Source organism: Anguilla rostrata, chromosome 2 (genome assembly GCF_018555375.3).
Source record: "Anguilla rostrata isolate EN2019 chromosome 2, ASM1855537v3, whole genome shotgun sequence".
NCBI classification, from domain to species: domain Eukaryota; kingdom Metazoa; phylum Chordata; class Actinopteri; order Anguilliformes; family Anguillidae; genus Anguilla; species Anguilla rostrata.
In genome coordinates this window covers 25321951-25349907 of record NC_057934.1, presented here as the reverse complement: position 1 = coordinate 25349907, position 27957 = coordinate 25321951, and the positions used below count along the sequence as shown (strand labels likewise).

The following is a 27957-nucleotide window of genomic DNA, read 5'->3' as shown; positions in this document are numbered from 1 at the left end:
TTCTGGAATAATCTACATGGGGGCCACTTCTAAAGGGAGCGAGAAGGGCATTTTCAATGGAACATCAGAGAAAGCAGTGTGCCAAAAAAAGAGGGGGAGAGAGAGAACAAGTAACTCCGACCAGAGGGCTCAAGCTCACGGCCTCTTTCCACATTGCGTTGTCATGGCTACCTTGGGCTGGGAAGCTGACCTCTGACCCCCACCCCTGTCCATCCATGAGTTCCCCATGACCCCTGCTATTTAGATAGACTGCTCTGTGAGACGGGGGGGGGGGGGAGGCGAGTGGGGGGGAACATCTGTACAGCCCCGGAGGGGTTGGAAACGGGAGCTGTGGAACTTTTGGTGGGGGGTCAGCCGGGGTACCCGTGTGAAACCCGGCTCCGTCTCATGTGCCGCCGGCTTTGTTTTCGGGAGGGCAGCGAGGAGAAAAGAGAGGGGCTTCTCCCGTTTGGGGCAGCCCCCGTCCCCTGCTCCCTTGTCTCCGGGCGCCAGTGTATGCAGACGTGTCATAATGTGCCAGGCCAGCGTGTATGCAGGACAGACGCACAAAAGGCTGTTGCCAGAGCTAGATACTTATGTGACGCTCTTGCTTTCCCATAGCTTTGTCCGTATGCGTGTCAGTCCTGTCTGTCACTCAGCTGCTGTGGAGTGACAGGTGGGGGTGGGTTGGGGGGGGGGGGGTTGGTTAGGATTGCCCAATTGTCATTGTCTTCTATTGTTCCCTCCACATCCCCATATTTCTCCTGCTCTATTTCTATTTTTCTGGTTCATTTTTCTATTTTGTTTTCTGGGATGCCCTAAAAGAAAAATGCAGTCACACAGAGATGGAGAACAAGCACTTATCAAATGAAAACAGCTGTGGTTATAAGCTCCCCCTCTAGTTCTCTCCCCATCTATTTGTTTGCTTTACTCTCTTTGTCTCTTTGTCCCAACAACCTTTCTCCTTCATATTTAATACAGTCCAATGCCATTTGAAAAAAAAAAAAAAAAAACATGAAAAAGAGGAACCCAGTTCTACCTACAGAAATTGTTGCAAAATGTTTATCGTTCTCAGTCACATTTTGGGTGAAGTGTCATGATATGTTTCCTCTGTGAGCAGCAGGGGGCGTCACCTGCTCATATAGAGCAGGAGGATCCGTTTTCCAAAGTAGGTCCTTTGAGCTCTGAGACATAAGACCAGCGTCTTTCGTGGTTGTCTTCGAATTGTCACCTGTTAAGAATATGGCAAATGGAGGAGGGTGGGTGACAAGCCAAAGAGCACCTCTGGTACATAATTATGGGCACAGGTGTAATGGAGACCATGTGACTCAGATGGCCCTCCAGGAGCAGGCCTGGAAATCCCCATTGTAGCCATTCACAATCAGCGCCTGTGAAGTTACGGCATGATATAAAAGTGGGCTGTGCTCGAATGTCAGCTCCATTCATTAAAGAAGGGCAGCACATTTCTTTCTGGCAGGGCTTCAGCAAACAGGAAATGAATGAAATGATGACATTAGACAGGAGCAAGGCCATGTGGTAAGCAGGCATTCAATATGCAGCTTTCACACACGGCTCTGACTCAGGGTTTGATTGCAAACAGCCCCACTTTTAATTACTGTTTGGGGCAGGGATCAATTAAACATCTCAGGAGTGGGTTGACACAAGTGTGGCGTAGTTGTCTGCTTTTGTTTCAGGGCAGCAACTCTATAAAAAGACACTGGTGTCAGTATGAATAGGTGAGCCAGAGTGACAGACCTTCCTGCCACTGTCCTAAATGACACCAGCTTGAGCAGTTCATGCCTGGTGAAGACTAAGTAATAAGTAATGTTTCACTGGGATTTTGGTGAAAAGTGCTTTACAAAAGGCCAGGATGTTTCTATTACGCATTCATTAGAAAAATAGCTGGTTTAACTTTATGTATATGAGTCACTTTTTGAATAATAATATTACCACATGTATGATTTATTTGCTGTTGCTTCAGGATTTATTAAGCTTTTCAGAGTACAGTTAATACATGAACTGGCAGAGTGAAGTTGGAAAAAATATGTGGTAAACACAAAGAAAACACATGCTCGCACACACACACACACACACACACACACACACAATGCACTTATGAGGACATACAATAAAACAAATAATCCAAACGTAGATTTTTCTGAAATGCCAATCTACTACATATTGTGACTTCAATAAAATAGCAATATTCCATTACTAGAGATGTCATTTTTAAAATGTGACCATTTAGTATATATTTATATATCTACAAATGTACTTTTTGAACTATGCAAAAATCAATAATAATTCGATAAAAAATAAATCAATCCTAATATAATTACAATTGCTTTGCAACTAAATTAACGTCGGTACCAGACATACAACGTAACTGAAAACATTTTGACAACTACAATGCCACAGACTTAACTTTAATCAATATAATACACTTATACATTAACATATTTTATTTGGCCGTGTAAATTAAATAATGTTTTATTATAATCATAATAATCGTGATTTCTGCTTTTAGAAAGCCAGAAAACATTTGTCATTAAATAAACAAAGATTTGGGGCATAGCCTTTTTCTTAATTTTCAAAAATCTGTTTGGGAAAACCCTTCCTTTTTCAAAAAACAATCACACTTGATTAAATCACCGAAAGAAAAATTACCAGTAACACGATGTAGAACGTGCAGGAGAGCGGGGCAGCGCAATACATTAAAACACTGTCCCTTGAATAGCCTATATCTATCTTTTCGTGTACGCTACTTCGCTACATGAAACATGCATCTGTCCCAGAGAAGTATTTTATTATTGTTTTAAGAGGCTCTGACATGGGGTTTTAATATCAGTGACTAATGTATGTGTTTTAATAGATCCAACAGATCCTCGCTACTTACATCCGATAATACAGATAGTGGTGCTCCAACCCTGTCAAACGGGAGCCGCATTATTACAATTTTCTTGTACGAGATGAAGTGACAGAAAAATGTATTGGATCTTGTCCTTTTCATTTAACACCCTCTTCATTTTTTCTCTCCTCACATATTCATCTTTTCATGGTCGCCTTTTTATTTTTTGAGTGAATACAGTTACCTACGCGTAGAGGCCAGTGAGGGTAGCTATATAATAACAAGGTTGCCCGATGGACAAGAGACTGCCACTTAATTACCCCAGACCTTTAATCGGCTTGTGCGCATAAATTGCATAACGGTTCAATGTGAACACTTTTTACCTTCTGCCACAAGCGGCATAAATTGAAATAGATAAATGAATGACTTAATGAAAAAACGTAGCCATATGCTGAGCGCATAGCCAACAAGAGCAAACCCAGGCCCAATTACAGAAGCGCTCAGGCGATTCTATAGTAGCCTATTTGCATTTTTCTAAGCCTTTTTCTTACGATATAGTTCTTAATGACAACAACTAGATATATTTGTACTCATAAAAGGACAAATCATGAATTTAGAACAATATGTGTAACTTAATGGGTAGCATCCCAGTGAAAAAAAACCCCGGAATATATATGTCTACAGGAGTGGAAATATAGGTTCAGATGTTTCGAGATAAACGGACTAAATTAGGCTAACCCCAATATAGCACAGAACCAACCAACTAGGCCTATAGCCGGGTTTCAGCTGAGGTGACGTTTTACCGATACCACACCACAAAAATGTTCACCGGGACTGTGATCTTATCATTTTAAACAATACATTACATATCTGGAATTTTTTTTGGTCGTCAAGCCGGCGTATCTGCATCGGTTAATAAATAATATTTAACTTGCGCAGCATATGCTATTTAGGTACATGCTTTTTGTGCTACCTGTTAAATCTAATTTTACCCTAGCTAGGCTATAGGGCCTACTCCATTAAACACAGTCGGGCCCGTACGAGCCATTTAACGATGTTCGTGGCTCAAGGTAAGGGGGAAAAGATTTTTCTTTATATATGGCCAATCGAAACAAACCACAAGGAGTCTGAATAGAAATGCAATATCTCGTGTGGTCAACAGCTGGAACTGCACAATTGGCCACGACAACTGCATATATTGCGCAATACAATTGCACCATTTCATCAGTAGAGAAAATTCAAGACAAAAAACAAGACAAAGACAAATCATTTTCTGGAAAAAAAAAATATATAATAATATAATATAATATAATATAATATAATATAATATAATATAATATAATATAATATAATATAATAGTTTAAATATGGAATGTACGGATTAATATATGTATATGAATATATTTCATTCCATTCCATTTGTGGTCTTGGGATTAATAAGTTATTCCAAAACTCATATATTTTTTGCCAGAAATATCAAGGTGCTTCTCTGAAGGACCCATGTGTTCCCCAGGAACACAGGCACATTGTACCTCTGGGGTCTGGTGTGTGCATGTGTGTGTATGTGTGTGCGTGTGTGTGTGTGGGTGGGTGGGTAGGGCTGTCATGCACAGCAGTATTTCACACATGGAGCACCCTCACAGCCTCAATGTGGCCCAGCCTGGGTAACAAATGCTATGGCAGTCTGACACTGGGGAGACACAGGGGACCAGCATGCATTGCATTCTCTATTGGGATGACATGAATGGATGCTGGAAGCTGCTTTCACCTGGGCAGACTTTGATCTCTCAGACTAGGGGAACAAATATACATTCTCAATGGCACAGACAGTTAATAGCAAACCACTCCCCCCCCCAAAAAAAAACACAAAAAAAACAACTATTTCAAACAAACACTGCGACGGAAAACATTTGACATGAAATCTTTGGGCAAAGGCATTATCTTCTGGCAACATTGCTTAGATTAAAGCTGTGGATTTATCTCTGAGCTTCGATAAGCCCTCTAGGACTCCTCTCTTCGAGCCATCGACCAAATCAGAGCGGTGAACGCCTGTTCTGGTGACACTAAGTACCACAATAATAAATAAACACATCTGGGGAGCTGGGGAAGGCTAGCCTAAAGGGGCAGAACAGTAGATCCCAAATATACATTCTAGGTTCTCTTCCGCCAGCTGTGAAATGATGGCATGTGATATTAAGCTGGTCACTGGTCACCATCTCCATCGCCTTGCTAACACAGTGGCCTTGCAGGGCCTCGGGTAACAAATAGTTAAAGCCAATCGGCAACCATCAGTTAATCAAGGCTAAAGAGGAGTAATGGAGTCCAGGCTGCAAGCCGTTGTGTTTGGTGCCGATTAAGCGGCAATTTGCATAGTACCTTTATTCATTCTCATCGCCACGGAGACAGTTTGTCCTTTTTGGACACAGTCAAGCGTAGCCTCCAGGCGAGTTTGACAAATGAATTTCCGTGGCGCTGTTTTTAGGGTAGAGACGGGGCACAGCGCTGACAGTAATTGATAGCCAACGTGGTAAATAGTGCAGAACTTTTTTAATAGAAGTACAAGAGGTATTTAAATATTGCAGTAATGGAGAAATATGAAGCAGGGGAGGGAGATGGCAGAGAGGGTGGAGAATGTGTACGTGTGGGGTGGGTGGGGGATACGTGGTGAAGTAAATGAGCCAGGGCCGATTTGCTGGAGCAGCTCCCCTTTACCAAGTCCCAGTGCTGAGTTGGATTTGGAAGCAGGGTGTGGTACCCCAGGTTCCCCACGGGTGGGCATGAGGCTGGAGCTGGAGAGCAATTCATATTTTTTGGGCGATTCGTTCAACTTCGTTTTCTTATAAGTTGGAGAGTCCATCATCACTCGTTCCATTAGACTTTTGACGTTCATTTTGCCCTGGGTCTTCTTTCTGTCTATCTCTGGGTATCAGGCGGGGTCCACTGGTGACTGTTTGACCCAAAGATCAAAGGGGAAAAATATTAATTTCAATTTTGCCAGTTGGAGAAAATTTAGACAGGGTCCGTTCAATAAAACTTGAAGGAACTTATTCATGCCATGACCCAGAAACAGCACAGAATTCACCTCCCTGTCTTACAGTACACTGTGGTAGTGATAGTTCTGAGTGAGGAATGATGTGGGGAAAAGAGTATTTGGCCAATCTGAAAGTTACCTGGGTACAGTGTGAGTCCAGCCGGAAAAAATAGTATACTCACATTGTTACTCATTTGCTAGTTCATTAAAATGTTATCATAATCATATTACATCTGTTGAAGGCTGCTCTCTCTACTTCCTGACAAAATCACATCAGGAAAGCTCATGTTATGTTGTCTTGACAAGGATCCTTTCCCCTTCAACCTCCTTCACAACCATCCGGTTTAGTTCAACCAGGCCCGAGTTGTGTCTATTGGAGGATCAGACAGACAGCCCAGAAGTGGGAAGGCGAGAGACAGGAGGTGGTGGATATCACTACAAGGTATGCTAGTTGAGGAGTCGGGGTGAAAAACGTTGTTGGGGAAAGAAGAAAGCGGTGGGTGTAGCACTTGGGGTGGTCAGCATTGGAGGGGGTCCTGAATAGGATGTGCCCCCCTCACCTCCCACGCAAAAGCCCAATCGAGATTCCGTCCCTGTGGCGAAGGGAGAGCCGGGGTTGAAGCTGCCCTGACGTTAATTGATCGCAAACGTTGTAAACAGTTCATAACACCTTATCTGTTTCCTGGTGCAAGTTCTGTCCCTTCGGACGTGGACGGGGGTGATTAATAGCGGCTATCACTCACTGTCCCAGTGCGCTGAAAGGCAGCCTCGCGTCCGGCCCTCCTCTGCCGTCCCGATAACAAGCGGCAGGAATAATGAGGGGTGTCATTCCACTTTTCATTCTGATGGAAAGTCGTTACTGGAGTCAAAGCTGGGGCCACGCAGCCATGAATCAAGCCCGCTCTGCTATGAAATTAAAATCAAGCCGGGTAGACCGCCTGCTCTACCTGCACGGCACGCTTAAAGGGACAACCGCTTCTCCTACCCAGGGCCCCCCAATCGCTCTGCTCCACTCCCCCACTCTTTGTGCCCTTCCTCTTGTTCAGTTCGCGGCACCTGCATGGGTGGGTGGGCAAATGCCCATTGGGGCCAAGTTTCCTTCAAACTTTCAACCCCCCCCCCCCCATCCATAGGAGAATCTTGGCCCTTCATCACACTGAAGTGGCTTCTGTCTGTATGTGGCACACAGGGACATGCTGCAGTATAGCACTTCTGAAGGCTGACATGGGAAGTCAGCGTCAGCTACTTCCTCTAGAAGCTGACAGTGGTTCACCATGCTGTAACTGTGTTTACTGGTAACCTGAGAGGAAAGTGTGGTTGCCAACAGTTAGGATTTAGGTTTGACACCTCAGTAGGCCATAGGGAGGCTCCTTCTGATCCAGAGATTAAAATTAAAATCTTAAAACTATAATTGGGCCACTTGCTTTTGATTCACAGCCCTTAAGAGACCATATTAAACATTGCAGAGAAGCTCCATTATCACTGGTGCCCTAGACACAATTTCCAAAGTAGACTATATGAACGCTTGTCTTTTGCTTTCTGACAGTCACTTGTGTGCTTGTCCAACGATACTGAACAAATTTGACTGATTGAACTGTGTGGTGAGTTTTAGTGGAATGTTGCTGCTGTGCATCACCCATGATAAAAGAAGTAGACAAGTTATGCTTCTTGCAGACATAAGGGTCTCATGTCTTTGAACAGTGGCAGTCAATAGCAAAATTCCATTCAAAGCAGCTGACATTCAAAAGGACAACAAGCACATGCATATGAAAGATTGTTTTAAGTCTCACAGCTTAGTAGCTTCAAGGTCATGCATTAAACTTATTATGTTCCATGCAGAGGAGATGAGAACCACTGGAGGTTTGAACTGCCCCCTTGTGGCTCCCTGGAGAACAACAGATAGGTCACAGTCATCACCAAAACATCTCACTATCTGACCACTAGGAGCAGTGCTCTCTTCAGACAGTGAAGCGTCATTTGGGAAAGATTCAACAATGTGAGCTAAATATAGATACATCCTATGAACTGTGGAAAAATCTGGGTGCAAATGGCCAGATAGCACTGATCTTCGTCGGTCAAGATTTATAAGAGGATCCGTCAGATTTTCAATATTTCACACAGAAACTGACCATAAAAATGAACTGACTGGATATCCAAATATGTGTACATGTATCCCAGAATCTTTCTATTGTTCTATAGCCTGCACTACTGATTTTGTGATATACAACATCTCACAATGTAATATTTAATTGAGCATTTTATCTTCATCCTATATTTAATGGCCACTCTACGTGCTGCTCTATAAACTCTATTCTTAACCATGCAAGGCTGGGCATAAAAGGTGTCTGAGGTTTCCCATTTTGCATTTTCATTTTCAATCACTAACATTTTTCATGGCCGAAGCAGCTTAATCATAGGACTTCAGAATGAAAAAGGAAACAGTGGGAACTGAAATTGAACATCAATAAAAAGCTCAGTGAAAAGTATTTTATTTTTGTCAATTCAGTCAGTATTTTCAATTGTGAATACATTTGGGCCCAAGCTTTACAGCGCCAAGGGCCTCATTAGCCCTTACTATGATTTACGGATAAATACCTTGCTATTAAAACCAGTTTTGATTGTGAAATAAAACCGTGTCCTTGCAATGAATTATGGATGAAGTTTAACAAAGTTTCTGAGAGCATCAATTTAAAATCCGTTTTCCCCTCTACATATCCTAGAGACGCTTCAGAAATACAGGTCTTACTAAAATTCTTAAAGGGTGAGTATCAAATATTTGCCAGAATCCAAAACAGCAAATGTTGCTTTCCACATCTTCATCATGTCGTTTAAGCTTCCTGTTCTGTTCTGGAGTGACGGGGTTGAGGTGAGAGAGTGGACAGGCGATCCAGCCACACCCATCTGTATTAGGATACCTACATTCCCCCTTCCTCCAAAACAAACATCTTCCTTGCAAGCGTGAGGCAGAGGTTTCCGCCATGAAAGCAAAACCCCACGGAACGGAGGGGCAATGCCTGGAAGCGTCAGAGCGATGGATGGACCGCAGAGGAGTCTATGACAGCACATTAGGGCGTGATGGGATTTATGGAGATGAGCGGAGTCCGGCCGCATGTACCGACGCTAATGTCTAGCCACCGGCCCTGCTGCTACAGCCTCTCCGGCCCCCGCCGGGCTCCTCGGGGCACCTGGGTGGCACCGCTCCCGCACAGAGGGCGTCCAGGGCACAGCCGCCCGGGGAGAGGGATGTGGAGGGGGAAGGGGGGATCCCCGAGTGCACAGACTCTTAATGAGTACAGAGAGTTTAAACATTTTATGTCACAGGTTTTTTTTTTTTTTTTGGTAAGAACTAACATTGGAATTGGACGTGACCGCATAAACGAGGCCCTGAGCAACGAATTACAATGACCATAAAAGGGTTATGTACTGCGCCTGTGTTTCACTTGCTTGAGCCAAGAAAAAGTATTTTTTCCAACTCAAGGATAAAGAAATAGTACTATTGAAAGGTCCATCAGCATCAACAGAGCTAAGATTGACTGCTACAGGAGGCCAATGTTGTGGATCACAATCAAGAGCCAAAGAACTAAATCAGAACTGCAACCAGTTTACCCAAATCAGGATAGCTTCATACTTTATTCAGCCAGCACAACAGAGGATAATCAGAGCAGTTCTGTGGGCTGAACTTCAAATCATGCTTACCAGTGTATAGTGCGTGGGGAAAATGTGAGAACTAATCAATTGAACACACCTGACACAATACTTTAATTCAAACTGACAATAATTTATTGATGACGGAGAAAGATGGCGGCGTTGTGACAATGGGGCTCTACGACGCATGAAGGGACCCTCGCGGTCACACGCACGCTCACACGCTGACACCCATCAAGTTGACCGGCCTGTTGTTGTAGCGCTTTGAGATGTCCCCTTCGATCTGTGAGGCGCAATCACAAGACACAGGGAGAGATGTTACACATTTCAGGCACCAGAGGGAGACACTGAGAGAGACAAGGATGTAGGAGACAGACAAAGAGGAGAGACAGAGAAGGGGCATGGATAGAAAGCAGTTTGCATTGGCAGAGAAACAGAGGCTAAGAAGTGGGTTGGGGGTTTGACGGCAGATAAAATATGGTGTGGACCTGCGGGCAGGGGACCAGAGACAAACAGTATGACATGAAGGGGAGGAGGGTGAATTGCCAAAAGAATGAAAATCTATTCCTCCTTGGCCAACAGGAGGAATGTGAAGACCCGAACCTGGTCATTAATACCTTTGTGCAGATGCCAAATCTGGCCAATCCTCACCCATTTATGGGGTGTTCTATTTAAGGCTTTATAATTCCAGATGTGAGCATCACAAATACATGGAAAATGGCTTAAATGAATTAAGATACTTGTACCATGTATCATTAGATTAGTTTCTATTCATAATTTAGGTAGAAATAAAGTACCACAAATGCAATTATCTTGGTGAAAATGCAAAAATGAAGTTGTTCTTCTTTAGTTTGAAATGAAATACTGAGAGGTCACATATATAAAACAGGTAAAACTATACATGTCCGGGATCACAAACTCAAAAGTGTGCAAAATCAGAGGGTGATATGCAGAACTACTAAAGATATATGAAGCAAAAAGTAAGCAGTGTCTGCAATCAAATCAACGGTTTTGACTCACAAAACACACTTTTGCACCATTTTCAAGTGGGAATGATGATCTTTTCATCCTTATAGGAGTCTAAGGTATCTATGGGTTTAAAAACTGTCTAATCTCTTCAAAAATGAATAAAAAGCTTTTTGTCCATTAAGGTGAAATACTGGTATCACATAAAAAATAATGCAAAAACATTGTGACACACAGTGGTACACATACCTGAATATGTAATCATTCACTCTAGTATGTCTTTCTGTACTCTATAGTATGTAATTTTTTGTTGCATGGGGATGGGACTAAATTATAAAAAAATGTTACTTAGGGAAATTTTATGTTCATCTATGACATATCAGTACACAGTAAATTTGAATGAGTATTTTCCATGCCCGATGTGACAGCCCATAGAGATACCCTCACATTATGTACAATAAGAATACAATAAAACAATATTCCACCAACAGAAAAATGTTGGTGATGTTCTAGCTTCATGGCAAACTGGGGCATCAAGCATAACTTATTACTGAGCCACATATGAACCTTTACACTACAGTATGTGAAATGCCCGCAATAGAGAATATCGTAAACCTCTCTAAAGAAACTCAATTTCATTGTGAATGGTATGCATCCCAAATACAAACATGCTAAGTGTTATTAACAAAGGCTAACAGTTGTTTCTTACGACCAATGTGAATATAACAATATCAAAAATAGGGCATAACATAACTAACTGAAATGTTACAAGCAGTACGACATACATCCTCACCATGTTCATATGTATCCTCACATATGTGACCCCCCCCCAAATCCATGATGAGAATTTGCTTTGGCCATGCAATGACTAAAATCGTACAAAAACTGAAGGAAAATTCTCAAACGGATTGTCCAAGACAATAAATTACCACTGAAACTTGAAAGGGACATTTTTTATGTATAAAACCAATGGTAAGACTGTATAGGTTTTCCATATTTAGTTGCAGATATTGATAGTAGGTATGACGTGGTATAATTACACAAAAATTTGAAACTTGTTTTTTTCTCTATGCGGTGAGCAACATTTTTAACTTCTGTATTAGCATACCCTAAGGCAATTGTTGGCTTTATGCTTGAGGAGTATAGTTACAGATGAGACTGCAGGGAGGGGGTGCTTGCTAAATGGACGACCTACCTGACAATGGTGGCACTTAAAAACTCAGTTGTCGTGTATTGTCTACTAATAAAGCTAGAACAATTTTTTTGTTTTGTTTCCACTCATAGTTTGGTTGCAGGAGCATGGAATATCTGAGTTGAGTAATCACAATCACTAATGGCCATTAGAGGACTTATACGAAGGGGTAAAATACCAGCAAGAGCCCCTACCACACCACACCATGCTAACAGTGGAGAGGTGGCCACAAACAGATCACAATCCAAGCTGATGATCCCAAACCAGGCCAGCCTAACCATGCCCACTCCAGGTGAGCCCCACTGATGACAGCTCCACCCTTTCCTCTCCCTCCTCTCAGCCCCACCCTCCCCGTTGTGCCCTCCCACCAATCCGAGAGCAGCCGGAGAGGTTACCAGTTTCTGCAGCTCGCGGGTGCGGGTAGCCAGCAAGTCGATGCGGGGCTCCAACTTGGCTTGCTCCTCCAGCGCCTCCTGCCTCCGCTCTGCCATAGCACCCCGCTTCAGCACCAGGATGTCTGCCTGCTTCAGCTTCTGCCTCAGGACCTCTGACACACGCTCCACATACCTGAGACGCACGCGCACGCACGCACGCACACACACACACACACAGAAAAATGAACTTAGAAGACAAACACTGACCTACAAATGCAGACTTTCATCATACGAAATATTGTAAATTGAGACTACAGTACATTTTTCATTTACTAAAACTGTGCTATAAATCACATCCTCATGGAACAGGAAATTCTGTAAATCTAGAAAATTCTGGAAATCCGTGAAATAGGCTAATATTGTATATAATGTAACATTTACAATGTTTTCCAACATTCCATCAATAGGGCTTGAGAGTTACTGAGGTTATTAAAGTTCATTCTGTTACATTTTGACTGGAGAGTACTGATTGTGCAGTGTTCCAATGGGAGGGGAGTCACTGAGGTGCATTCTCATTGGAGGGGAATCATTGCTGCATGCTCTGATTGGAGGGGAGTCACTGAGATACATTCTGATTGGAGGTGAATCACTGCAGCATGCTCTAATTGGAGGGGAGTCACTGAGCTGCATTCTGATTGGAGGTGAAACACTGCTGTGTGCTCTTATTGGAGGAGAGTCCCTGAGGCCTATTCTGATTGGAGGTGAGTCACTGCAGCGTGCTCTGAATGGACGGGAGTCACTGGGGTGCATTCCGGGGGGGCTGACCGTGGCGAGGCCTGGATCATGAAGAGGTGCTGCATGCGCACGGTGGTCAGCCGGCCCAGCAGGGAGCGCAGCGCCCCCAGCATGCCCTCCACCCGCTCTCTCGTCTGCGCCTGGACGACGGCGGGTGCCAGCTGGAACTGGCTCATGGCCACCACGTCCGCCTCTTCGGCCATCTCGCTCAGCCTCTGGCACAGGAACAGCTCCAGCTGCCCGGAGGACAGAGGCGGGGTCAACCACACATCATCACCCAGGGACACCATGTGTCACTCTACTCGACTCCGCCCGCATTTAAAATGGCCCCCTCCCGCCATGTCCCCTTCACACAGAGTGTGATCTCTGATCAGTGCTCACTTGCATGACAGGTCATTTGGAATGCTACCAACGCTCACAAGTTAACACCTTCAAACCCCAAGGTCTGCTCTGGCTTTTGTTTCCTGTAATCTTTCTTTTCTTTGCTTATTTTAATTCAGTATATTCCACTGTATGAATATAATTATTGTCTATCCCCCAGCAAAGGAAATAAATAAATAAAAATTTGGTCACAAAATTTTTTAAATAAAAACTTTGGCTAAGACCCATAGCATATAAACTAGCTCAGCTGCGAAGGCTTCTGGTTCATTATAAACTTTACATTGTGATGCTGCTTTGTGTTCAACCGTTTGCTTAAAATGCTCTGTGCACAGTGCTAATGTTGGATCGGACATATGAACTGCAATTCATGCACTGGGACTTTATAACGGTGATTAAACGTTTTAAGTCCAGCCATTCCATGGATGTTCATGAAATCACTGAATACGAAAATGAGGAGGAAAATGACATGGAAAAAACAAGGCTTATTCCTGTATAACAAAGATTATTCCTGTAACTCAGGTGTGAGGCTTGAAAGACCATGACATCATCCACTTGGATTCCGTGGTGTGATGTGCTGTCATATCCACTTGATCCAGAGAAAATCGGTATGCTGGACACGCCCACAGGCCGCCTGTGACGCGACTGCTAATGAAGAGTGATGTGCGCGCGGATTTCACCGGAGTCTTCAGACTGGAATCGTTCCCAAATAAATATCAGCGCACAGCACATTTAAACGATAACGAATAACAAAGAAATTCCCCAGCTAGAGCACGTTTATCTCATCTCTTTAGGGCATTTCGGCGCGGTCACGTGCTGCAGGGTATCAGTGAGCGGACAGCGGGGCCGCACAGACGGCGTACCTCCATGAGCTCGTCGATGAACTGGCCACGGGTCTGCGGATTCTCCAGCACAGAGAGGGCGTCCTCTCCTCTGGCCACGCCTTCAGGGCCTGCAAACACAAAGCTACAGTTACACGGACACAGGGACCTAACAGTAGCTGCATTTACACAGAGCCTAATATCCCATTAATAACCTGAATAATGGCCGAGTCGTTAGTCAAATGTCTCACGTACTGTAAGCACCTCAATCGGAATAAACGGGTCTGTTCTGATTTAAATTTCATTTGGCATGAGAGGAAGGCATAACACTTTGATAATCCTTTTGATAGGAGAACATTAGCGACTAATGGCCATGTAAACACTCGTTCTGATTATGTTCTGTGATTTTCTATTCTGATCATGTAGCTCCCTTGGGGTAAGGACGTGCTTGAGTTTCCAGAAGGTTCAGAAACATGGTGGGTGCCAAGCAGAAAGTTTTCATTAAGATGTATACTTGCTTTTGCATTGACAGAAAAATACTATTGTGTCCTTTTAATGTGAAGTATAAGCTGGATGTCTGACCAGGGGTATGTCAGTCACAATACTGACTGGTTAAAATATGAAATCCCACACCAGACAATAATCAGTTTCCAAACAGCCAATACCAAATCGTCCTATAGTACAAGAGGGTGGCATAAGAAGTTTGTGGATTTTGGCGTTTAAAAAAAGGAATTTAAATGAACTGAATAAAATGGGCTTGACATCCCAGATATCTTTGGTTCTTTAAGATATAATTATTGAAAACAATGATTTTGGCTGCACAATGTTTTTAAAGATCAAAGAACATGCAGAACTGAGACACAATCTTTAAGCTTCCAGGCAAGTATCAAAACTTAAGCATGAAGACAAAGACATGGATCACAGACACATTCTTTCCTCAAGCTCAGTCAAGACCAGGCACACTTTCTATTATTGAGGTTGGTGCCATCAAGATAATCCTGAACTGACTCGGGGTAAATAAAGTACCTGCAGCTTTTCAATAATTCTGATTTGGTACATACCAAAGCACATCCACTAACAGAAGTCAGAATTCATTTCAAACACCTCACCGACCCATGTTCCAATATGCTACACACCCTCCTATGCTACCACTCCCTCAGTGTCCATCTTCCGCCGTGGTCTCATCTCTTCAGACTATATCTGGACTAACTAACTATCACCACTCTGTGGAGCACACCCAATCTGGGATCATTTTTATCACTTAAATCCCCCTTTTTCATGCTACACATGTGCCACTGTGCCACTTTCATGTCACATGTACCTCCAACCAGCACTTATTGTACTTTGTATCATTATCTTGATGTTGTAGCAAATAAAATGTAAAGTAATGTAATTCTACACAACATATGTTTACAGGCCTGTCCTAGAGAAATAATAGCAACATTGAAATAGTAAAAGCAATATAGCTGCAAAAATAATTAAAGGCACCCTTACAGCCTCCTCCCACTCTGGTATCTGCCACTTGGAGGTAGATCTCTCCAGCGAAATGGACCGGGCCCTGCGCAGGGCCACTGTGTAAACGAAGTGAAAGTGCCTGTCTACAAGCGCAGCGTGGGGTCTTAACGTCCAGGCCAAAAAGCAGGTTGGTCTAATTGCCAGAAAGTTCCTGTTGGCAGCACTGCGGATACCAGCATCCCTCCAGAATACAAAGTGCCTGCGTGCCTTGCCAACGCTGGCTCCCTGCCCACCATTGATCCACCTGAAAATGCGCCTGACTGCTCCGCAAATGTGGCGCTGCCCTCCGCTGGCACATCGGAGAACTACACCCACGGTGGCTATGACTGCTTGATTTACAGTTGACTAAAAAATACTGAAACTGTATTTATTTATATACTATATTTTTTTATTTATAAGAGTAGTAGTGCCAAATAATTTGTGTTTATGAAATGACTTACATATCTAAATCAGATTTCTGGGGGCTTTGCACTCCGTAATTAAAGCTGAAATACTGCCACCCTGTGGTATAATATAAAATAAATAATTCTCCCTCAAGTCAAACAGCTAAAAACAGACAAAAAGTTTAGATTAGGGCTAGAGGATAGACCGCAATGATAATTATCGAAGGCAATAATGGTTTATTGTGGTGTACTGTCTTTCTTTTCATGTTTTTCTCTCTGATTATACCTGATGCGGTAATAAACACTCACGCTTCAGAGGCCGCATGAAATGCTTCCGGTAAAAAACGTCACCACCGTTATCTATTGGGTGGCCAAAAGACAGCCAGTCAGCAGCAAGACCTTGCAGCATCAATGTGATCACATGACATGATCACATGGAAGCTGTATGACCTTGATGCCGATTGGCTGTCTTATGGCCACCCAATAGATAACGGAGGTGACATTTTTTACCGGCATTTTATTATTATCATTGTGGTATATTTAACAGCCCTAGTCCAGATAACCTTTTTCTAAGCCATATGAATGAATGCTTTTTCAAGTGTAAAATCTGCAGATGTCTTACAGTCCGTGCCCACGTCCACAACTTCAATCTCCACTGGAGCCGCATCACCTGCTCCCCAGTCAATGCCATCTGAACCAACGTCCTGCTGAGAAAACAGGAGAGACTGGAGTTAAAGGCCCTCTGCACTTTGTCCAGTCCCATTTAGAAAGCAGAGGGATTCGTCTAAACAAAGCACAGAAACAACCTATACAGCAACAAGACAAAACCCTCAAAACCTTGAGCAATATCTAATTTTATTTATTTTCAACTCCATTCCATTCCAAACAAAGCAACTTCTGAAAGATACTTAACACAACACCACAGTGCAAGCTACTTTAGGGTTACTTATAGAATATTTTCTTTCTTTAGACCACAAAACCCCAAATGCCCCAATACCAGCCATTGTAAAGCTGGCAAATCCTGAGAAAATTTGTATCTGAAATATCTTTCATCGCACACACAAAAATGGGCCAAGCAAAGACATACACTTAAACTAGAATAATTAGAAAAAATCTAGAGAGTACTTTCCACTGCAGGCCAAACTATAGTTTTTAAAAAAAGAGCTTAATCAGGCCCTGCATGCTTGCTTTAAACCAACAAAAGAAACACAAAGCATGATGATGACAGACCTGTGAGAAACACTCAACCTTAGGCCTGAGACTGTGTGGACTGTGTGGGTGATATGAGGAGAGTTCCGGAACAGGATGACGCCTTTAATAAAGCGGGAGACATGAAAACTCTTACAGTACGTCCACCTCACCTCTGTGCTGGGCTCCAGGCTGATGCCCCAGTCAACACCGTCCTCCACCGAAATCCCAAAATCCCCTGCTCCCTCAGCAACGCCCAGTTCACCCCAGTCAATCTGCAGCACAAACAAACACATGCACAGGATACAGAACACATTTTTATGAACACAAATGTGACTAGGATTAGGCTACTGTTTGAGCATGAGGCATAACTTGCAGCATCAGGAGCACAGCAAATGTGCTGCTTCTCTGGTGCATTTATGTTGTCTCATCTTATTGGCCCATCATATCACCCATCTTAGCTGATTGGTTAACACTGAAAATTAGCTTCAAGCTTTTATCATCTGATACCGTTACGACCGTCCCTAAATTCACCTTTTTTAATGCACCTTTATACATTTACATTTTAGATTTAAACTACAGATTGATGCACTGCATACTCACCACTTCCTCGGTGACTGTATCCGGGGGCGGCTCCTCCACTTTGGGCCGTTCGACGATGGAGGGCGGGCTGCCCGTGCGCCATTCATAAACCGTTGTGTTCCCTTTCCGCTGGACATAGGTCAACATGGGCACTACGGGCTCAGACCTGCGGGCATACGGACAGAGAGAATGCCATTTCACCCACCCGATGCTTTCTCCAATGTGCCCAGCCCTGGTCTTGGAGAGCCACAGGGTAACAGTAGAGGAACAGACTTCAATGCAAACACATGCATCTGGATTTCGGCAAATTATTGAAATATTAATGTAGAATTTACGCCCGTGGTCCCGTAGAGCTGCAGGGTCTGCTGGTTTTTGTAGCTACCAAACACTTAACTAATCAGATAAGGCAGCCGATCTGTCCGCAGCTGAATTAACACACAGTACCTTGCTGATATTGAGATGAGAACGATAACTGGCAGAACCTGCGGATGCCCAGGACCAGCGTCGGCTGCCCGTTGAGCAGAGGGCTTTCCTCAATGGACAGGTCACAGGGTGTGAGCTTCACTTCACTGAGTTTGAATACGTGTTTGAATGTAAGCAGGCAGTAAAGCCTGCCCTGCTTTACAAATAACATAGCTGTGGATCACGATAGAGGATAATCACAGGCCAAATAACATATCTCACAGCTGAAGGCTGTTCATCTGCATTAGCGCAGACTAAACGACACTTCGGCCCAACACTGAGCACACATGCCCTTCCTCGTCTTTTCTGTAGGGTGGCAGTGTAATATAATGGGTAGGGAAGTGGGTTTCAAACCCAAAGGTTGCAGATTCAATTCCTATGTAAGACAGTGCTGTCGTACACTGAACGTTGTACTTAACCCGAATTGCTTCAGTACATATCCAGCTCTAAAAATGTACACCATGTAAAAATAAAGCTATATGTCGTGTAAGTCGCTCTAGATAAGAGCGCCTGCTAAACGCCGCTAATGCAATGCAATGTGATGTAACGTGCCTCTGACTGGCCCGGCTGCATTAGGAGATGCACCTGCAGTAGACCTAGGCGAGCCAAACACTTTGAGGACTCGTTGAGGAAATGGGCTCGTGCGGTTACGCTCGCAGGCCCCGGAGGAGAATGCGGCGATGTGTGCGGTCGTTAGCGGGTGTCTGTTTAGTTTGTCCCGCTCCGAGTACTTGCCACTCGCAGACGAAGCACGCGAAGGCGCTGTAGAGCTGGATGGGGTCCTCCAGACATGCCGCCTCCTTCCCCAGCTGCTCCAGCACGGAGGGCAGGTCCTTCACCAGGGCCTGCAGCTCCCGGGCCACGTTCTCCCCCTGGGACAGAAACACGTGGGTCAGGGAACAGAGAGGAGCACAGCACAGCAAAACCGCCATGCAGTACAACACGGGAAAGGGCATTGTGGAACAGCAGAGAGGAGCACAGCACAGAAAAACCGCCATGCAGTACAACACGGGAAAGGGCAATGTGGAACAGCAGAGAGAAGTACACAACAAGCAACAGGATGGTGCAGAGGACAGCAAAACAGTCCAGAAAACAGCAAAAAGTACAGCAACATTTTTTGCAAGTATTTTTCTAAAAATTTGAAGCACAGTAATGCATCCCAATTAGTGCGCTCCAAACTTTTTCAAGGAGAATATGTACTCCCTGGAAAAAATGTTACTGTACTTCTTGCACTTTTCGGTACTACTGTGTTCCACACATGTGCTCCGTGAAAAATGCATACCAATTAGTCGATGTGTTCCTAAATAATTTTTCCAGTTAGCACACATCCAGTTAGGAGCAAATGCTTCTAAAGTGGGAGCACTGTAGAGCACCGAGACCGCAATACAGTACACAGGAGACAGCAATTTAGCACAACCAGGAGCAACAAAGCACTATGAACTGCACAGGAGAGAGCAAAAAAACACAGCAAATTACAATAGCATAGCAGAGAACAATACAGCAGATAAGCACAGCAGACCACAACAGCGCACAGCAAAAGGCAATATAGCATATACGACACAACACAGTGTAAAAGAGCGCAGTACACACTCACAGTAATACAGCACAGAGCCACACACCAGTCATGATAACACAACTGTATATTTCTTAGTGAATCCAAGTCTTGGGAACATATAGGCTATTACCTTCTTTCCCTGCTGTCAAAAGACAACGACACTGTTTGAAATCTCTCAGAATTATTTAATATTGTTTAACTGGCCGGTATATTCAAACACATTGCCTTAGTTCACAAGTTCCCTTCAACCCAACACTGACCCACTTATACGTGTGTGCAGCATTGCAAATGTCCTATTTCACTATATCTAAGGGGACCATTTGTTATGCTTTTGTTGCAAAGAGCTGTGCTTTTGTCTGCAGCTAATCTGAGGCCACTGAAGCTTTCAGCTGTGGAGGGCATGTGTATCAGTGTGTTTCTGCGCTGTATGTCCTCACCGTGATGCCGTACTGTTTGCAGGAAGTGTAGAACCGCTCTCTCATGTCGGCGGCCCCGCTCTGACACTCCAGCTCCCGTCGACTGAGCTCCTGCTGCAGCTGCTTAGCCTTGGCCACCTGCCTGCGCAGAGCCGGGCCCTCGTAGCTCACACTGCGCACCAGCAGGCTGGCCACCTCCACTTCACCCAGAGAGGGGCATGTCAATTCACACATACAAAATACACACCCACATACGCACGTACAGTACTCAAGCCCATATATATACGTACAGTACGCATGCCAATATATATATACAACTACAGTACACATGCCCATATACACACACAGACAGTACACATGTGCAGTACAGACACCCAAAATTTTATCTTCTGATTTAAAAAACTACACAACAGACATTTATGTCATTGAGCTCTCGCTAGTCAAATGTAAACATCTGCTGTGTGTAATGTAATAAACCGTAAATGTAAACATCTAATTTTTACAATCAACTGAAATGCAAAACACGTAATTTGGAGAAAGAGGTTGTGTAATTATTTTCTCATGAGAAGATACAACTTTTTAAATTTTAAATGAAGTTTTAGGAAATCCCATGGTTTCAGTCCAGTCACTTTATTCCGGTGGGCGGGAATTCAACACTCTATACTGCGTCACAGACACAGTAGTAAGACACACACACACAGACTACATTATTTCCATACCCATACCACTCACACTCCCTGCCTCCCACACACAACAAATGCCAGAATACACTTCTTCACAAAGCACTCATACGTACCAAGGTAGTTGTTGTCTTTTTCATACAAGGACACTATTTCTTGCCAGTCCTACAGTTAGGAAATACAGAGCAGAGCAGAAATCATCACAGCTGAAATAAGTAAATACATCTCTGGGTACAAAGACAAGAAAAACAAGATGGAGGAAATGTCAATTTTTGCACCTTCATCCTCTGGGAGGAGTATCTGCCAAATATATTCTTGGAAGAGGCCTCTGTCCCTTTCAGGATTTCAACAATCCGTTGGCAATGAAAATAGTGGATGTCTGTAACACAGTAATACATGGTAGGCACCATTTTGTGACTGTTACAGCCCCACCAACTCCACAAAACATTTCTTGGCAGATCCATCAGAGTGCCAAAAATTGCTAAAATAATTATTTTTAAAAAAATACAAATTATTTTTTATTCATAATACAGCTTGTTTGCAGATTGCTCACATATATTTACACAACTTTGTTGCAAATGATTTTATATGCATAACTCGACACTGAGTTTCTGAATGGAGATGTGGATGACCCTCAGTGGGCAGCTTATCCCGTACATACTCTCAAATGGGTTAATCATGCAGTTCTGTGGACAGTGCAAATTTGGGCTTTGTGGATTATGTGCATTTCTGGATATGACACCTTGGACTGTGAAAATAGTCCACCAGTGATAGTTGAAATTTCTACAGTTTCATAACTGTGATGGTGGTCTTTACAGTGACAGGACTCTGTACAAGTGCACAGGTCTGGGTGTCTGCACAGTGACAGGAGTCTGTACAGGTGCACAGGTCTGGGTGTCTTTACAGTGACAGGACTCTGTACAAGTGCACAGGTCTGGGTGTCTGCACAGTGACAGGAGTCTGTACAGGTGCACAGGTCTGGGTGTCTGCACAATGACAGGAGTCTGTACAAGTGCACAGGTCTGGGTGTCTGCACAGTGACAAGACTCTGTACAAGTGCACAGGTTTGGGTGTCTGCACAGTGACAGGAGTCTGTACAAGTGCACATTCTGGGTGTCTGCACAGTGACAGGAGTCTGTACAAGTGCACAGGTCTGGGCATCTGTGCAGTGACAGGAGTCTGTACAAGTGCACAGGCCTGGTTGTCTGTGCAGTCACAGGAGTCTGTACAAGTGCACAGGCCTGGGTGTCTGTGCAGTCACAGGAGTCTGTACAAGTGCGCAGGCCTGGGTGTCTGTGCAGTCACAGGAGTCTGTACAAGTGTGCAGGCCTGGGTGTCTGTGTAGTGACAGGAGTCTGTACAGGTGCACAGGCCTGGGAGTCTGAATAGCACTCGTGGGTGGCGCACTGTTAACTGTTTTGTCTTTGCCTGGGAAGCGCAATGTTGTGCGTCTGAATCTCACCTCACCGTCAGGCAAATCTTTCTGTACAAAATGAGCATTGTACCTTATCGAACCTGTGTTTTGTAGTTGTTCCCATGACCATGATATGCACTTTTGCACATCGCTTTAGATAAAAGCATCTGCTAAATAAATGTAATGTAAAGAACTTACAGGATCCAGAGAGCAGTTGTTTGATCTCCTCATTTTCAGGCATATCCTGGATGGCAGCATTGATCTTCTCTCGAATGGCCATCACAGCACTCTGCCATTTTATGTTGCAATGTCGTCTGTCCACTAGCCAGTCTGCAGGAAGCAAGGCAATCATGGGAACCGATGACAATCCTAGCATTTATTTCCAGTCATAGGACATAGTTATGAATTACTGGAAGGATTATAATGGTATGGTACGGGGAAATTTCTAATGACTGAAGACTTGATGAATTTCGCCTAAAATAAAGAATATGATTCACCTAGGTAACAAGTCACAACCATTACTAGCTGCTATTTAAATAATGGCTGGATTTTAAACAATTATAACGCAATCAAATTAATCAAACAATGTGAATAATCTTTCAAGAACATGAACTGTGTTTCTTATCTACATTTGACATATCTACGCAGTGCCAGTGGTCTAAATTCAGTTTGCCTTAAATCAAACTTAATCCAAATGTACGGAGAGGACAGGATACCGACATATCAAATCGTGTCAAAACGGTATTTACCGAGGAGTTTGCTGGTTTGTATATCAATGGGAAGACTTTGAACATTCTGTGGAGACAAGTTCAAGTTTAATTTTCCATGACAAGGTGAGGGATAAATCCACTAGCAGGAGTTGCAAGAAAAGCGCAGGCATTCAGAAACAGAACACATAAATAACAACAGCGTGTCACATCTTTTACTCTTGCCATCAGTTCGTGATACAGTTTAGCGGAATGACATTTCGCGGAACCAACAGGTTGTCACTACTTATTCGCCTAAACAACGCGATTCTAAGGAAAGTTAGGGCCCTCTCCTACTGCAAATGAAAAGTGTATCTAGTTAGCCTACACTATGTCATGATAAGAAAATTAGCCAACAAGCTCCAAAGCTGCGTAATCCGTCTAATATGTTTTAACATACATCCATGGCTCCTTTTAGTTGAAGCAGCTCTTTCCGTCTATAATCCAAACATTAAACCGGAGATCATACAATTTCTCATGCCGTCTCAGCATTACGCACTGAATGAGCAGTGGTGTGTTTACACAAATGACACGTCAACATACGATACACCAATCATAAAGCAAGAATTCTTCTTCGGTTAGTTTTTTTTTTTTAAATGATAACTTTTGCGTGGATAGAAGCATAGTGCCACCTACTGTGACGGAGTATGAAGCAATCACGAAAGGAAGTCGTATCCTCGTCCACAGTTTTGTGTCTCCCTTCCAAATTAACATTACTCCGTGCTAGAAGCAAATATTCTCATGAAATGAAAAAAAAAAGTCAATTTAGGGAAAATGTACTACACGGTGCTTGTAGAATGCATAATTGTCAAGTATTTGACTGTAAATCACCTATCCGTATCGAGTAACAACAATACGTTTTTTGTGTTTTTATTAACATATTAATTGATTATTGTGTGACTTTTCTTCGATGTATATTACATATATTTATTAATATGGTTAATAATACGTTTTTTTTCTCGTTTTCTTTGAAGTATGACATTGAAATAATTAAAAGAAACGTGAAGACGGAGGCAGGACGTTGGTTGCTCGATGCCCATCGGGCGGCTACCTCTCAAGCGTTAGTCGAGTCACGAGTGCCCGTGCGGAGGAAAGGATTCAGTCTCTGCTATGGCACTTTCTCAGCACTCGCCCCTTTCCTATCAGCTGCCCTCTACTTTTTATCTGAACAAAGAATAGTAATAATAACACAAAAGCGGGGTGGACTGCCCTGCTGCCATCAAGGACAGTACAGTTGGGCTCCAGCCTGTACGTTATTGGTCTTTTCATATACCACTACGGACAGGAACTGTAGGCGATATCACGCAGATTATTTACAACATGGCCTCAGAATATTTAGAACTCTGATGATTTACTGTAATATGAGCAGATAATATAATATGCTTCTGTCAGTAATTATAAGTATGTCCAGTTTGATCCAACACAATTTAGAGAACAATTTCTTAATTAAATTAGCTGTATCCGTCCATGTAGGGGCACTGTTGCACAGAATAACAATAATTTATTTTTTTAAACATTTTTATGTTCCATAATTTCATCTTCCTTGCTATTACAAAAATGACAAACTGGTTGTTGCTCTCCATTTAACTATTTTAATAAGCAATGTGTCTGTCAGCCAAGCTTATCCAATGAGAAATTCCTTATCTTGATAATGTTTCTGACCCTGAATGACTTTGAATGAAATATTTCTTTTGAAGTCTGGTCACATATGCACCCTTTTATCTGTGTGTGTGTGTGTGTGTGTGTGTATGTGTGTGAACTTGAAATACTACCTTTGTGGGGACCAAATGTCCCCACATGTATATAAAGATAGATAGGAACATTATGTGTTGTGGGGACCTTTTGCTGGTCCCCACAAGGTCAAGAGGCTGTTTTAGGGTTAGGATTTAGGATTAGGGTTTGGGTTACAATTAGGTTAAGGTTAGGGTTAAGGTTAAGCATGTAGTGGTGGGGGTTAGGGTTAGGGTTAGAAGTTACAGAATGAATGTAGTCAATGGGAAGTCCCCACAAGGATAGCAATATGGGACTGTGTGTGTGTGTGTGTGTGTGTGTGCGCATGCGTGCATGCGCAGGTGTGTGCATGTGTGTGAGTATGTGCGTGCACTGTGCATCTAATTAATTACCCAATCATAGAACACATCCACTTAAATATAATCAAGAAGAAGGCAAAAATTGTTGCAAGCAGATAAAACTGGTGATCACAATTGAACGATATTTATTTGCTTTATAAATAAACCTGACATAGTCACCATGCTAATACAAGCCTGGACAAAGATTCAGAATAAAATCTTTGGGGTTGAAGGAAAATTTCAGCATAGTTTGTAGAACTACTCATTTTAACAGCAATAACAGAATAAAATTTTTCTGGTGTGAATATTTTGACTTATTTTCAATGTCACCAACGGGGCAGAGATTCATATAAATCAGCTATAGGTAAACCACATGCTTCATCTTTGGCTCTCTAAATTATTGTTTGTAGATAGTTGCCAGGGGAGAGAGACATAACCAGGTTGCATAACAAGTTGTGCTCAGAGACTCTATGATCTTCTTTCCGGCAGTCTCTGAAATAAATCACGTTTCTCATCGTATGAAAACACGTGCAAATATCAAACTCCTTTTACTTATTGGTCTAACAATAAGTTAATGATTTCCCACTTATGCTTTTGACTGCTGTATATAACCATGTGTCACCTTTTGCATGCCTCTGTCCCATGATTGAACAAACAAAAGTATTGGCTTTACAGCTTTTTTGTTTGCCGTTTTTGCAGTACACCTTATCTCATGTGTCCCTGCTTGATGGAGACCTGGGACAGCGGGTTTCGAAGGCAGGGCCTCACTGTGCTGTGTTTGCTCTGCTGGTTGCCGTTCCACGCTCTCCCCTGGTCTGGAGAGCCAATCCCATTGAGATAACACTATTTAAACCGACCATTTGGACCTTGAGGCGCTCCTCCACCACAAACATTAGCACTGCCAAAAGAATAGAAATCCTCCTCAGCCTCAGGTAAATAGGTGTATGAGAATGATAATAAGTTTACAAGGCTATTGTAAGCAAAAGCCAAATATATGTGAATTGGCCAATGGCCTGTATCACGAAGCAGGATTATTGAGTTAGCAAGATAACTGCACTGAAGGAACAGCTTTAAAAAACAAAACAAAAAAAAACAAAAGTCCATGTTTCAGATATTGGAGGGTTCCAGGTGTTACTTAGAGCAGTTATCCAGCTAAGTCAGTAATTCTGCTTCAAGATACAGCCCGATGGATTATCTTCTAACTCTGAAAAGAGTCTTTAAGAGAAAGTCCAGCTGCAGACTAATGCAAGCATTATGCTTTTGAGGAGGTGTATCTGCAGCTGAGGGTCACCAGAGCATTAGTCTGCCACTGGACTAGCTGAATTAGATGCTCTGGATGACACTAATAATAATAATAATAATAATAATAATAATAATAATCATAATCATAATCATAATATAATAATAATAATAATTATTATTATTATACATAGTATAACCCAGTGAAGCCTTCAGGAACATTTTCAGTGCTTAGGTTGTTTTGTATAAAAGTACAGAAAAGATGTTTGATGATTCGTACTAACTTTGATTAATTTGGAGGACTGAACATTGATAGTTGGCTTGACAGGCAACTTAATGATAACGGAGCAACCTTGTTGGTCTGCCCCTCCCTCTTGGGAGAAACTGTACAGAGTTCATTTGCATCAAATTACCTTTTCCTTATCTGATTTATGAGACTGTTCACAGCATCAGATTAAGGAGGACACTTGCAATGCTTCTTGTTCATGGGGCCTGCAGTTGCCAGAAAGGCAAAAAGCCAAGCTCAAGTCCAGGTTTGCCTTTAAAAGTAAAAATAACCCTTCAGCCAATAGCTATTTTTATTTTTATGTTGGTTATGGCATGAAATAAGTCAACAGAGACATTTACTGTCAACAGAAGGAAAAAAAAGTTTTTGTGCAGGCAAATTATGTTTTATTTATCTCATATCCATTATTCTGTATCCTGCAACACCAAAATAGAATTGCAAGCTATGTGGGATGGGGAGCAACTGGCTCAAGTTAGTGTAATAGTGTGTAATTTTGAAATCATTAAATTTTACAATGTTTTTAAATGGCGTTACTTCTATTTAACCATTGTGCTTATATAAGAAGAAAAACTTAAATATATAAATATTCTTCAGTATATAAAAAGGGGTTCTTTGGCATTTCTCCACAGTGGAACCCTGTAGGTAGGTGTGAAAAGCATGAAAGCTCTTATTGTTTTAATCGCATTAGCATGAGTCTGCTGTGTGCGGGTCTCCTTGAAAAATTCTATTTATTTCTCATAGTGGTGCAAAAAACCCTTTGTGCTTAGAAGTGCATAAGTGCAAATGTTTTGATACTTGTATCTTCTTCAGTGAATAAAAAACAGGCCAAGCAATATTTAACCCCACTCCTACAAGTTGCTTAGGCAATTGGTACAAGCGGCATCTCTTCAAATAATTGGACAAGAAAGTGCATCATAATGACAGACCAAACAAATAACAAACAATGAAACCTTAAATTATGTGGCATATAAGGGCATATACAAGTGTTCTCATGTTGATAAATACATTATATGTTCACAAAATCACAGTCATTTAGCAGTTTATACATTGGTAATTTAATATATAAACTACACTTGTTTTGAATAAGCAGCAGTATTTCAATAAATGCAAGTGGTATGATGTGTGATAAATCAACATTGACTCACAGTTTTTAAAGATGAAGGCATGCATCAATAATGAAACATTAGACTACAAAAACACTTTACAAATCCACAGTACTGGAAGAGTTAAATATGATTGGTTATCCAGGAACGGTAATTGAATATATGAGTTACCTTTATAATAAATAAGCAGCAATATTTCCAGCTAATACAAGTAATGCAGAGTCATGGGTAAACGTTCAATCACATTTCTACAGATACAAGTATACATCAAAAGTGAAATAATACCCTCC

The 27957-nt window shown here is 42.5% G+C and overlaps 1 protein-coding gene across 1 annotated transcript; it reads right to left on the bottom strand.

The window, feature by feature from the left end:
• Positions 1 to 9615: 9615 nt before the first annotated feature.
• cdk5rap3 (CDK5 regulatory subunit associated protein 3) lies at positions 9616 to 23509 on the bottom strand. The gene is made up of 14 exons (XM_064321388.1): positions 23371 to 23509; positions 22974 to 23019; positions 22423 to 22554; positions 21089 to 21189; positions 20927 to 20975; positions 20152 to 20330; positions 18895 to 19031; positions 17719 to 17863; positions 17289 to 17390; positions 16550 to 16631; positions 14072 to 14160; positions 12861 to 13066; positions 12057 to 12228; positions 9616 to 9786 (listed from the first exon to the last, which is right to left on the bottom strand). The coding sequence occupies exons 1-14, from the start codon at positions 23374 to 23376 to the stop codon at positions 9721 to 9723; spliced, it is 1512 nt and encodes a 503-aa protein (XP_064177458.1). The 5' UTR covers positions 23377 to 23509; the 3' UTR covers positions 9616 to 9720.
• Positions 23510 to 27957: the final 4448 nt, after the last annotated feature.